This window comes from Dipodomys merriami, unplaced genomic scaffold (genome assembly GCF_024711535.1).
Source record: "Dipodomys merriami isolate MVZ:Mamm:240054 unplaced genomic scaffold, mDipMer1.0.p SCAF_52, whole genome shotgun sequence".
Lineage (NCBI taxonomy): Eukaryota > Metazoa > Chordata > Mammalia > Rodentia > Heteromyidae > Dipodomys > Dipodomys merriami.
The window spans coordinates 9,860,446-9,873,645 of record NW_027206091.1 but is presented as its reverse complement, the minus strand read 5'-3'; the positions used below and the strand labels follow the sequence as shown (position 1 = coordinate 9,873,645).

The 13,200-nt window shown below is 52.1% G+C and overlaps 1 protein-coding gene across 3 annotated transcripts in view; it reads right to left on the bottom strand.

Annotated features, from left to right (window-relative positions):
• Positions 1 to 13,200, bottom strand: part of LOC138811249 (CD177 antigen-like) — a 74,323-nt gene that overhangs the window by 6,795 nt on the left and 54,328 nt on the right. For all 3 annotated transcript variants that reach the window (XM_069998975.1, XM_069998976.1, XM_069998974.1), the window contains 7 exons: positions 6,373 to 6,485; positions 4,276 to 4,359; positions 4,050 to 4,190; positions 3,727 to 3,912; positions 1,763 to 1,888; positions 1,441 to 1,560; positions 70 to 210 (listed from right to left, as the gene is read on the bottom strand). In XM_069998975.1, the coding sequence (XP_069855076.1) occupies positions 70 to 210; positions 1,441 to 1,560; positions 1,763 to 1,888; positions 3,727 to 3,912; positions 4,050 to 4,190; positions 4,276 to 4,327 (766 nt within the window). In that variant the 5' untranslated portion in view covers positions 4,328 to 4,359; positions 6,373 to 6,485. The remainder of the gene's footprint in view (positions 1 to 69; positions 211 to 1,440; positions 1,561 to 1,762; positions 1,889 to 3,726; positions 3,913 to 4,049; positions 4,191 to 4,275; positions 4,360 to 6,372; positions 6,486 to 13,200) is intronic.

Genomic DNA, 13,200 nt, shown 5'->3' with positions numbered 1-13,200 from the left:
TGCTGGAGGGCAGAAGGGAGGCAGAGCGGATGGGGGGAGGGCGGCCTCTGGGGGGAGACCCCATCTGACCATTCTCCACGATCATCAGGGTGTCTTGGCAGCCCTCGCTCGCCTCGCAGGTCTGGTGCCCTGTTGTCCACTGGAGGGGCAGCTCAGATATGTCCTTCACGATCTCCAGAGTCCCCTTCTGGCATTCCAGGGGCTGTGCATCTGAAATGGGGATGGCAGATCCGTCTCAGCGGGTCCCCCCCTTCCCCCTCCACCTCAGCCAGCGCCCAGTGCTGGCTCAGCCCCTAGCAGTGGGACCTCACTCACCAGGGGCCACAAGCTGACCTGTGCAGAGCATGCTCCTGCTGCCCCAGCCCCCGTCCTCCCATCTCCCAGTCTAGTGGCAGAGGGGTGTTGGCTGGAACCAACTCTCTCCTTGCAACTACAAGACTCCATGGTGACATGGGCAGGGGAGGAAACTGAGGCAGGGCCAGGGATCATCCTGCTCTCAAGGGGAGTGAAGACTCCTATTGGACCTCCTTTATTTGGGGTGGGGTGGGGTGGGATAGGGTTGTGGGCCCAGAACGGGAACTCAGGCACTGAGTGCTGTCACGGAGCTTATTTTTTTTTCTTTTTTCTCAAGGCTGGTGTTCTACCACTTGAACCATAGCTCCACTTCCAGCTTTTGGTGGTTCCTTGGAAGTAAGAATCTCACAGAATTTCCTGCCCAGGCTGGCTTTGACTTGCAATCCTCAGATCTCAGCCTCCTGAGTAGCTGGGATTACAGGTGTGAGCTTCTGGTGCCCTGCCTTATGAGCTTTTTCTATTGAGACACTCTACTCCACCCTTCATTTGCATAAATGGAGGCCCTCACTTAAGTCCTGCCCAACCCCTGCTCACCTGATGCAATCTGCTTTTCCTTCCTGTGCCCCAATACCACGGATGAGGGGGACAGAAAGAAATAGGTGCGGTCACCCAGGACGACCCGGAGTCAAGGGTGTGTACCAACAGGTCTGCAAGCGCATAATGACTTCCACCCTGCCAACCATGTTGCTCTGAAGTGGAGGCTGCAGAATCCCGTGGAAAGAAGCACCTGTTCTTGCGCCTTGCATCCCTGCCCTCCTCCCAGCACCCCTAACCCTCCTATCTGGACAGAACACTTGAATGTCCTCCACCCAGCCTTTTTTCAGTCTCCTCCCCATGGGTTGCAGTCTCTTGGGCCAAACTCCCTGTCTCTCTTCTTCAGTTGGACTCTTCTTGCTTGGCACTTCACCCTCCAAACCCCTGCAGCTCATGTGGGGTCCCCTCCCCGCCTCGCACGTGCTGGATGGGTGAGAAGCAGCTGCCTCGCTGTGCCCGTGGCCTCCACGGACGCCTTTCAACCCTGTGGTCTTCCCCAGGGCTGCGGGGCAGGGCCGGGCCTTGCTGTCCCCTGCTGGGGCTGGGGCTCACCTGACCGGGGACCACAGCTCTCACTCACATCCATGACCCCGATTGTCTGGGTCCCATTGAGGAGGTTGCAGCCCGGCCTGGGCAGGCAGCCCTGCACCCGCAGAGCGCTGAAGATCCCTCCTAGAGCAGAGGAAAGAGGAGAGACACGGAGAGGCTGACACAAAGACCATCCAAGTCTCCCAGGGAAGGCCAGCAACCTGCTTACCCCTCTGGGTCCCATGCCGTGCCTCAGTTTACCCTTACTCCCCAAACACTCAGATCTGAATGCCCAGGCCTCCCCATTCAGTCCCCAAGGGGCCCTGATATAAATCTGGAGATCTACCTCCCCTGAGCTTGAGGACGCCATCATAGCAGTGAGTGTACCCCGCGGGGCAGATGTGTTCCCGTGAGTCCTCAGGACATGGCTGGCCTCGGGAGAAGCAGACTGGGCAGCGCAGGGTCCCTGGGGCTGGGGAGGGGACAGGCATTTAAATCCGATTCCTTCCCTTTTCCCCACATGGGCACCGTGCTTTCCCAAGAATCTGGCTTCTCAGTTCCCTGCTCCCCCATTCCTGGACAAGCCTCCTGGGCTCCAGGCAGGCAGGCAGCCTACGATGTGGGGCAAGTGTCACCTGACAGGGGCTGGGGGGGGGTGAGATCTGCACAGACACCTGAGGGGCTGAGGGCAGAAGGGGTCCTGGGGTTCAGGTGTGGGTGGGGAGCGACAAGGATTTAGCCAAGGGAAGGAAGATGGCCTGGAAGGATCCAATGGCTTCGCCTCTGATTTTTACGAAACAGTCAAGGAAGACAGCGTGTTCTGTTCACAAAATGTCTTGAGGGCTGGGAAGGTGGCTCAGTGGTAGAGCGCTTGCCTTGCATGCTCGAGGCCCTGGGTTTGATTCCTCAGCACCACATAAGCAAAAAGAAAAAAGCCGGAAGTGGCGCTGTGGCTCAAGTGGTAGAGTGTTAGTCTTGAGCTGAAGAGCTGAGGGACAGCGGCCAGGCCCAGAGTTCAGGCCCCACGACCGGACCCAAAAAAACAAACAAAACCAAAAAAAAAATGTCTTGAGTTCAGAGACACAGGGCATCTCCCAGAGTGTTTGCCATATGTGCAGAGAAGGGATTGTGCCAGGGCCAGTGAGTGTCCCTTAAGCCTGAAAAGAGACGTGAGGTACAGAAAGCAGGAGTCTGGCTGGGCGCTGGTGGTTCACGCCTGTCATCCTAGCTGCCCAGGAGGCTGAGATCTGAGGATCCCTGTTGGAAGCCAGCCTGGGCAGAGAAGTCCATGAGACTCTTTTTTTTTTTTTTTTTGTCGGTCGTGGGGCTTGAACTCTGGGCCTGGGCGTTGTCCCTTAGCTCTTCAGCTCAAGGCGAGCGCTCTACCACTTGAGCTACAGCGCCACTTCCGGTTTTCTGGTGGTTTTATTGGAGATAGGAGTCTCACGGTCTCTCCTGCCCGGGCTGGCTTTGAACCGTGATCCTCAGATCTCAGCCTCCTGAGTAGCTAGGATTACAGGCGTGAGCCACCAGCGCCCGGCTCCATGAGACTCTTATCTCCAATGAACCACCAGGAAGCTGGAAATGGTGCTGTGGCTCAAAGTGGTAGAGTGCCAGCCTTGAGTGCAAAAGCTCAGAGACAGTACCCAGGCCCTGAGTTCAAGCCCCACGACTGACAAGAAGAAGAAAGGAAGAAGATGGAGGAGAGGAGGAGAGCAGGGAGGAGTAGGAGGAGGAGGAAGAAGAAAAGAAAGAAAGGAAAGTGGGACTCTGCATTAGGAGCAGTTAAAGCCAGGGCCTGAGTCTGAAGTTGAGTGTAATCTAGCATCATAAAGCCTTCCTGGTTTATCAGTCTAGGACAGCTGGAGGAAGTGTTGTGGGAGGGGCGTGTGGCCAACGGGGCGGGGAGGAGAGAGTGAGTTGGGAAAGAGATGGAGTCTGAGGGACCAGGGAGGAATTAAAAAAAGGAACAAGAAAGTGGGTGCTGGTGGTTCATGCCTGTCATACTAGCTACTCAGGAGGCTGAGATCAGAGGATCATGGTTCAAAGCCAGTCCAGCCAGGAAGGTCTGTGAGACTCTTATCTCCAATGAACCACCAAAAACTGGAAGTCCAGCTGTGGTGCAAGTGGTAGAGCACTAGCCTTGGGACAATGCCCAGGCCCTGAGTTCAAGCCCCAGGATCCTGCCACCACCCCCCACACACAGTGCCATCAATGGAGAGATGGCGCATCCTTACATAACCAGTCCCTGTGTGCTCTGTCAACTCTTTCGCCCTGCTCTCCTCTCTCGGCCCCTCATCCCACTGGCACCTGTGGTGGTAGACAGATCCCCGAGGGCCTTGGTGGTGGACACGGCGTTACAGAAGTCGGCATGGCGGCACACATGGTGGTAGGAGATGACAGACAGGCCGGGGCCTGCCCTGTGCCTGGTGACTTGGGCCTCTTGGTCCTCGGCCGCAGTGCAGCCCTTGATGATCACCACGTTCACTTGATGTCCTGGATTGGGGTGGGAGGGTTGGGGGACAAGAAGGGGTGGGAATGAGGACTCGGCCATCCCGGGGAGGGGAGAGGCTGTGCGTCCTGCAGAGGTGAGGCTGAGTGGATGGCGGGGAGGACCCCCCCGAACCTCTCACCATTCTCTATGATCATCAGGGTGTCTTGGCACCCCTGGCCCACCACACAGGTTTCCTGGCCAGCTGTCCAGTTGAGGGGCAGCTCCAAGGCGTCCCTCACCGTCTCGATGGACCCTTTCTGGCACTGCAGAGCCCGTGCACCTGAGATGGGGGGACAGCAGCCTCCTTAGTAAGTTCTGGAATTTGAACTCCTACAAACCCCCCTCCCCCCACAACCCACACTCACCAGGCAACAAGGCGGTGACCACCAGGACAGTCAGCAGTGGTGCAGGGCTCATGTCCAGGCTGTGGCTGGAAGTCCCCCCGTGCCCTTTTAACCAGGAAACACAGCACTTTTATACTTCACCTGGGCTGTGGGCCGGGCATGGGATGCCCACAAGGCCAGGGCAGTGGGGAGAGGAAGAGGGAGCCCTGGCCCCACCCACAGAGTTTACACAGAGCCTGAAAAGCCCTGGGTGACCCCTCCTTCCTCCACCAAGGAGTCCAGCCACCCCCCCACCCTCCTGCTTGAAAGCCAGCAGAGGGGGAGACAACCACTCTTTTTGCTCAGATCCAGGGGTCCAGACCCCAGCACCTCTCTCCTCAGAGCCCAGTGTCCAGGGCTCCCCACTGCCCCCCACAGCTAGGCATGAGGTCTCCCTGATCCTCATCCTGCTGCTCCAGACCCTCGAGTGACCTCCCTCCAGTGACCCCCCTGTGGTTTCAGAGTGGCGTGAGAGCCTTGTTTCTCCTGGCTTAGCATCCTGGCCGCTCCTTCTCAGATGGGGAAATGGCACTGCTGTCTGCCAGGATATTGTGAAATCGCATTGGCCAGTCCTGTGATCCTCGTCTCTATAATGCCCCCAACCCCCGCCGCTTTCTTTCTTTCTTTCTTTTTGTCTCTTGTCAGTTATGGGGCTTGAACTCTGGGCCTGGGCGCTGTCCCTCAAATCTTCAGCTCAAGGCTAGCACTCTACCACTTGGGCCACAGCTTCACTTTCGGTTTTCTGGTGGTTTACTGGAGGTAAGAGTCTCACAGGCTTTCCTGCCCAGTCTGGCTTTGAACCGCGATCCTCAGATCTCAGCCTCCTGAGTAGCTAGGGTGACAGGCGTGAGCCTTTGGTACCCTGCTTGTCTTTTCTATTTTGGGGATCTGACCCAGGAAATTGTCCTTGTTAGGCAGGTGCTTTGCCACTGAGCTACATTACAGCTGCTCTACCTGTGTTCAGTAAATCTGATACCAGGACTCGAACTTGGTATCTGATGCTTCTGCTTATAGGCTGGTCTTTATCACCTGAGTCATGCCTCCAACCCCAACAATACCTCTTTTCTTTTTCTTTTCTTTTCTTTTTTTTTGGTTGGTCATGGGGCTTGATCTCTGGGCCTGGGCACTGTCCCTGTGCTCTTCAGCTCAAGGCAAGCGCTCTACCGCTTGAGCCACAGCACCACTTCCAGTTTTCTAGTGGTCTACTGGAGATAAGAGTCCCACGGACTTTCCTGCCCAGGCTGGCTTTGAACAGTGATCCTCAGATCTTAACCTCCTGAGTAGCTAGGATGACAGGCGTGAGCCACCAGCACCTGGCTCATTTTTTTTTTTAATGTCATTGAAACCAACATTCCACTCATTTCTCCCACCTGGGGTGTCTAATAATTTCTGTATGAGCAGAAGCATTTTACTTGTTTTTTTTTTTTGGGGGGGGGTCCAGTCCTGGTGCCTGAACTCTGGGCCTGGGCGCTGTCCCTCAGCTCTTCAGCTCAAGGCTAGCACTCTACCACTTGAGCCACAGCACCACTTCTGGCTTTTTTCTTTCTGCTTATGTGGTGCTGAGGAATTGAACCCAGGGCCTCAGGCATGCAAAGCAAGTGCTCTACCACTGAGCCACCTTCTCAGCCCTGAGACCAGGTCTTGAAGTCAGTACCTGCCACTTCTACTCATTGGGAAGCACTTTACCAACTGAGCCACGCCTCTAGCCCCTCTTGTAGAATCTTTTTTTTTTTGGTCAGTTGTGGGGCTTGAACTCAGGGCCTGGGCGCTGTCCTTGAGCTTCTTTGTGCTTGAGGCTAGCGCTTCAACACTTGAGCCACAGCTCCACTTCTGGTTTTCTGGTGGTTCATGGGAGATAAAGAGTCTCACAGGGATTTTTTCTGCCTGGGCTGGCTTTGAACCAAGATCCTCAGATCTCAGCCTCCTGGGTAGCTAGGATGACCGGTGTGAGCCACCAGGCCCGGCTTTCTGGTAGAATGTGAAGCTGCGCGAGGCCCTCTGCTGGGTGGGACCCTGGAGACCGTGTAAACATGGCATCCCCTACCACACGCTTTACTCCCTTGTGCACATGGTGCTCACCTCACTTCAGGAGGATTCTTCTTTATGGAGGACCAACGCGCCGCGGTCCAGCCCAGCCCTGCCCAGTGGGTAAGGCCCTTCCACCTGGGCAGCTCATCCCTCAGAGCCCGTTCCTGTGAGAAGCAGAGCCTTAGAAAGGAGAAGTGAAAGCTTGGGCCATCAGGAAATGGTGGCCGCAGGCAGGAAAGCCACCAACCTTTCCTGCTTCATTTCAGCCCAGCAAGGATGCTCTAGTCAACCGAGTGCTTCACTTCAAATCTCATTGACTAAACACTCCGTATTCGGCAGCAAACAAAAACTATTTATTTGAGAGGCCAGGTGTGGTAAGGCCTGCCTGTAATCCCAGCTATAGGTGAGCTATAACAGGGCCCATCTCAGAAGACTTGGACCTAGGCCTTGGTAGGGAAGCCGCTGTCCCAGGAACTGGCAAGTGGGTGTCAGACAGTTCCTGCCAGGCTACAACCCTTTAACCAGCTGCCATAGCACCTGGACTACAGACTTTTCTGCCCTGGGCTGGCTGCAAAAGGTGACCCTTAGATCTCAGCTTCCTGAATAGGTAGGCTTATAGCTAGTGTGATCCATCATTGCCTGGCTTGTCTTCTTTCTTTCTCTCTCTTTCCTCCCTCCCTCTCTCATTCTTTATTTCTTGGAGATGGAGTCTCATAGACTTTCCTGCCCAGGTTAGCTTTTTTTGTTTTGTTTTGTTTTTTTGGTCAGTGTGGGGCTTGAACTCAGAGCCTAGGTGTTGTCTCCGAGTTCTTTCATTCAAGGCTAGCACGCATCACTTTGAGCCACAGCACCACTTCTGGTTTTCAGGTGGTTCATTGGAGATAAGAGTCTCATAGACTTTCTGCCCTGGGCTGGCTTTGAATCATGATCCTCAAATCACAGCCTCCTGAGTAGCTAGGATAACAGAACGTGAGCCATGAGCTTCTGGCTTTTGATATGTTTGCATAACACTTCCATTTCCTGTGATGTGAACCAATTTCATGATTTTCTTGTCTTTTTTTTATGGGGATTTTTACAGTTGCCACGGATGGCAAAGTATGTATGAATAAAAATCTGTTTGGGGGCTGGGAGGGTGGCTCAGTGGTAGAGGGCTTGCCTAGCATGCATGAAGCCCTGGGTTTGATTTCTTAGTTACCATATAAACAGAAAAGGCTGGAAGTGGCGCTGTGGCTGCAGCTCACCTTGAGCTGAAGAGCTGAGGGACAGCACCCAAGGCCCAGAGTTCAAGCCCCAGGACTGTGAGGGGTTTGAGGAATGGCCCAGTTGGTGGAACACCAGCCAATGGATGAAGGGGCCAGGTACCGAGTTCAAGTCCTGGTCTCAGACAGGAAAGAAAAAGTAGGATTGTTTTTAAGCATGGATGATCTTCTATTCATTAGTTTTGTTTACTCTTTACTTTGGTTTAGTTTTGTTGAAACAGAGTCTCACAAGCCTTGAACTTGAAATCCTCTGCCTCAGCCGGGCAAACACTAAGATTACAGGCATGCCTGGCTCTTGGTAATTTCTAAATATACTCAGGATTTATTTAGAATGGTTTATAATTCCAATGGGAAGATTTGGGGAGCCCTATGGCTCATTTCGACTCTAAATCTATTGTGGTTGAAATGGTCTCAACCCTTTTTGGAATTTAGGAGGTATTTCCCACGCAGCTTGCTGTTTATTACCTCTATGCTGATGTTTTCAGCTCCACTGGCATCAACACCTGATGTTCGCCTCTTCCGAGCCAGCAGCGTTAGTCAAGTCTGATTTCCTCTTACAGGAAGCAAGTGTTTTTTTTTTGTTTGTTTGTTTTCTTTTTCTCTCTCTCTCTCCATGGTATTAGTGTAAGCAGGTTACGAGATTTTACAAACCTGTTGCACATTGGGAAGAGGGCATGGTCTCCAAGTCTGTAAGTAACTGATCCATTGCAAAAGTAAAATAAAATAATCATCTCTGGCCTGGTCTAGAAGAAGAAAGTATTGGAATGTAGATTTTATTTTCAGTAACTTGATCCAACTTAAGCTTCATTTATTATTATAATTAGTGTGTGTGTGTGTGTGTGTGTGTGTGTGTGTGCATGCTGAAATTCCCTTTAGGGCCTTGTCTATGCAAACCACATGCTCTGCTACTAAGCTACCTTTCTTCCTTCCTTCCTTTCTCCTTCCTTTCTTCCTTCCTTCCTTCCTTTCTTTCTTCTTTTTGGTCCAGTCATGAGGTCTGAACTCTGGGCCTGGGCGCTGTCCCTCAGCTCTTCAACTCAAGGCTAGCGCTCTACCCCTTGAGCCACAGCGCCACTTCCGGCTTTTTTCCTTTTGCTTATGTGGTGCTGAGGAATCGAACCCAGGGCCTCATGCATGCCACTGAGCCACCTTCCCAGCCCTCTTTCTTTCTTTCTTATCTGAGACCAGGACTTGAACTCAGTACCAGATGCTTTCGCTCAACTAACCGAGCCACACCTCCAACCTCTATCTTTGATTTCACATATAAGATACTGGGCCTAGGCCAGCAAAGATCATCAATTTTTCTCCTGTCTCCTGTCCCCCGGCTCCACTTTTTGAACAGTGTTTAGTTTCTGCAAAAGAAAAAATCACTGGGGATTTGAAGACTGGTTTGGTCAGCATTGGCAGCTTAGCAATACTAAACATTCCGATCCATGAATGCAGGATGTCTTTCTATGTATTTATGTCTTCTTTCATTTCTATTAGCAATGTGGTGGAGTTTTAAAGACTATGAGTGCTTTCCTCCTAGATTAAACAATCTACTCCCAAAGATTTTATTTTTTGCTTTGATCTTATTACAAACAAAATGGCTCTTTCTCTTCTCTTCTTTTCTTTCTTTCTTTCTTTTTTTTTGGTGCCAATCCTGGAGCTTGAACTCAGGGCCTAGGCATGATCCCAGAGTTTTTGTGCTCAAGGCTAATGCTCTCCCACTTGAACCACAGCTCCACTTCTAGCTTTCTGGTAGTTTATTGGAGATAAGAGTCTCTTGAGCCCGGTGCTGGTGGCTCACACTTGTAATCCTAGCTACTCAGGAGGCTGAGATCTGAGGATCGTGGATCAAAGCCAGTCCGGGCAGGAAAGTCCATGACACTCATCTCCAATAGACCACTAGAAAACCAGAAGTGGTGCTGTGGTTCAAGCGGTAGAGTACTAGCCTTGAGCTGAAGAGCTGAGAGACAGTGCCCAGGCCCAGAGTTCAGGCCCCACGACCTACCAAAAAAAAAAAAAAAAAAGAGTCTCCTGAACTTTCCTGCCCATGCTGGCTTCAAACCATGATCCTCAAATCTCAGCTTCCTGAGTAGCTAGGACTGCAGGTGTTAGCCCTGGTGCCAGACCAGAATGGCTTCTTAAGGCTACTTTGGGATTGCTCCTAGTCTATGTATTGAAATACACATGACTGATGTAGGATTTTTGTACCCTGAAATTGTACTGAAATGTTAGTTCTAGCCATTGTTTTGTAGGGATTGGGGGCATTTAGTCTATTTTATCATGTTGTCCATGTACAGAGAAGGTTTTTTTCCTCTTTTACCATTTTGGATGGCTTTTGTTTCTTTTCTTTGTTCAGACTAGGAGTTCCAGTATTATGTTGAATAAAACTGGTAACATAAGCCGTCTTTCCTCTTTCCTGGTCTTTAGTGTTTCACCATTGAGAAATAAGTTACCTGTAAACTTGTCACCTGTGACCTTTGTTGTCACTATACCTCAGAGTGCCAGTCTTTTGTTAAAATTGTGACTCTTTCCCTTCCCAGTCCCTTTCATTATCCTGTTCATTCCAGGAAGTACAAGACCTCTTACATTGAGAAATCCTTCAAATTGGAACCTCTCCAGCTACAAAGTCAGAAGCAGGAGTCCAGGCTGCCTGTGTTTCCTAATGAGTGATTTAACTAAAAGCAATGTCTTCCTAGTTTATGACCACATTCTCTGCCTTGGAGGTAGCAGGGTTGTCAAGCCATCTTTCCTAGATGCACACAGGAGAAGGGGTACAAGGAAGAGGGTTTGATGTTTCATAAAGTCATACAAACTAGCTGGGCGCTGGTGGCACATGCCTTGTCATCCTAGCTACTCAGGAGGCTGAGATCTGAGGATCACGGTTCAAAGCCAGCCTGGGCAGGAAACTCTGTGAGACTCTTATCTCCAATGAACCACCAGAAGACCAGAAGTGGTGTTGTGGCTCAAGTGGTAGAGCACTTGCATTGAGCTGAAGAGCTGAGGGACAGTGTCCATGCCCAGAGTTCAGGCCCCCATGACCAACAAAAATAAATAAATGAATAAACAAAAAGACCAGCGTGGTCTCTGTAGAGGTTCATTCTTGGGTGAACTCACACAGCTGACTGTGGGCTCCAGGAGTTGACTAAGATCTTAGTGAAAGATCAGGAGGTAGACTCTGGGCCCACTCTCAGACAGACTCCTATTCTGTCCACCAAACTGCTCTCAGTCCCAGCCACCACCACCACCACAGTCTCAGCACAGGAATCGGTAGCCCCCACCCACCTGTCACATGATGCTGGAGTCTCCACCTATTGGATCTCCAATGATGGGAGCCTGGATGATGCTGAGCCATGGAGGAAGATGTGGTGCTAGAACCAGAGCAGGCTCGGCACAGCGCGGGTCCGAAGGGAAGACACTGGGTCACCAGTGAGGTCACCAACCCTGTCTTTTCCAGCAGGAGAGACACCTAGCTGGCTGTGAAATATCGCCCACGTGGCCCTCCTGTTAATTATTATACCTTTCATGGAATTTTCTTTCTCTCTCTCTTTTGTGGGTCTTGGGGCGTGAACTGGGGGCCTGGGTACTGTCCCCGAGCTGTTTTTGCTCAAGGGTAGCGCTCTACCACATTGAACTACAGCGCCACTTCCAGTTCTCTGGTGGTTCACTGGAGATAGAGTCTCATGGACTTTCCTGTCTGGGCTGGCTTTGAACTGTGATCTTCAGATCTCAGTCTCCTGAGTAGCTAGGATGATGGGTGTGAACCACTGGCGCCTGGCTTTCATGGAATTTCTTTTCCTAGCTATGGAAGGCCCAGGGCTGACTGGTGCTGTCCCCCACCCCAACCCTGTCATCATTCCATAAGGTGATTACAGAAGTTTCTCCTAACCATACCCATAGTTCCTCTCTACATAAAGCAAAAGGATCTTGGCCAGCTATTTTTTTTAAAACATATCCACCAAGACACACCTGAAGATTGTTCAACTTCCTGGTCCTTAGAAATTCAGTTCTCTTTTCCTCATATATGTTCACAGACTCTGGGATGAAGCGAAACATTTCCTTGGAATGACCTTGCTCTGCTACCACCTCTCTCAAGGACAACTCCACATGAGCGCTTGGTCTTATCTGTCATGACTCAGTGTCATTTCCTACAATGACGTCCATAGCGTACCGCGCCCACCCCCCCCCCAGCTCCTCGGCGGACACGGGGTCCACACAGCACTGCAGTACCTCCCCACTTCTTCCTAGCAATAATTCTGGACTGTTGGGAATAAAAGAGCTGGGAGTCGTTTTCCAGCCCATGGTGGTCAGCACCATGGACAGCGCCTCAACCTTTCCTGTCCCCAGGCTCGGGCGGCCAGGAGGCGGAGGAGACATCACAGATAGAAGGGCTGCCCATCCCTCCCCTGCCCAAGAAACTCGCGGGGAGGAAGTTCTTACGGGGAGGATGGGCGTCTCTTGTGCCTTCTGCCCTGCGTGTCCTCCACACGTGGAGGGACGTTAGGGTCATGGCCTGTCCACTGCGTCTTCCCACGGGGAAGATGGCTGCACCGCCAGTGTGGTCTTGGGGGTGGGAGGCTTAGCGGGCTCTGAGGCCCCTGGAAGTGGGGAAGGGAATGGAGCTTTGTGCACCCAACCTATAGGGTTCATAAGAGACGGGTGTCTCGAACTGCCCCCTCTTCTCACACACACTCCCAGCCCAGCCCGAGGCCTTGGGCCAGGGTGCTGGATCCTCAGTACTGTAGACGCAGCTTGGCCTGGCCCAGACCATACACCTGAGCTTGATCTGATGGCAGATCAGAGTAGATCTTAGGTGTGAGATACTGACAATTCCAGATGGCATGTGACCTGTCGTTAGGATTATATGTAACTTCTATGATAAAAGCTGAGGGACCATGGTACGGGCAACCTTTCTTCCGAATCTGCCACCTGCACTTCCCCCACTGGCCACCAGGGGGCACAGCACATAACAACCCCACCCCACCGCGCGCTTCCACAGGGGTGGGGGCCAGCCCAGCAAAGCTTCCTCCCACATGTCACTGTTTCTCCAGACTCCTTCCTACGCCTGCCAGCTCCACCCTGAGCCATCACTCCACACAGCACCTGTCCCCTGTCTCCTCGGTCTGTCCTTCCCAGGGGAATGGCTACAGGTCTCAGTCAAAGGGACTTTCTCAAGGGAGCACTCTGATGGCACAGGCCCGCTTCCCCTCACCCCCCATCCCTAATGCTTTTCTTGGACATAATTCACTCCAGTCTTTACCTTGCTTTGCGCTGTGGAGTCTGGGGATTAAAAACTAGCACAAAGAAGAGGGAGCTGGATGCTGATGGCTGACATCTGCCATCCTAGCTCCTCAGGAGCCTGAGATCTGAGGGTCCAGGTATGAAGCTAGTCTGGGCAGGAAGGTCGGTGAGACTCTATCTCCAATGAATCACCAAGAATGCTGGAAGTCGAGCCGTGGTTCAAGTGGTAGAACCAGCCTTGAACTAAAAAGCTCAGGGACAAGTGCCCAGGCCCTAAGTTCAAGCCCCAGAACCAACAAAAAAAGAAAGAGGAGGAGGAGGAAGGGAAGGAGGTGGAGGAGGAAGAGGAGGAGGAGAAAAAGAAGTAGGAGGAGGAGGAAGAGGAAAAAGGCAG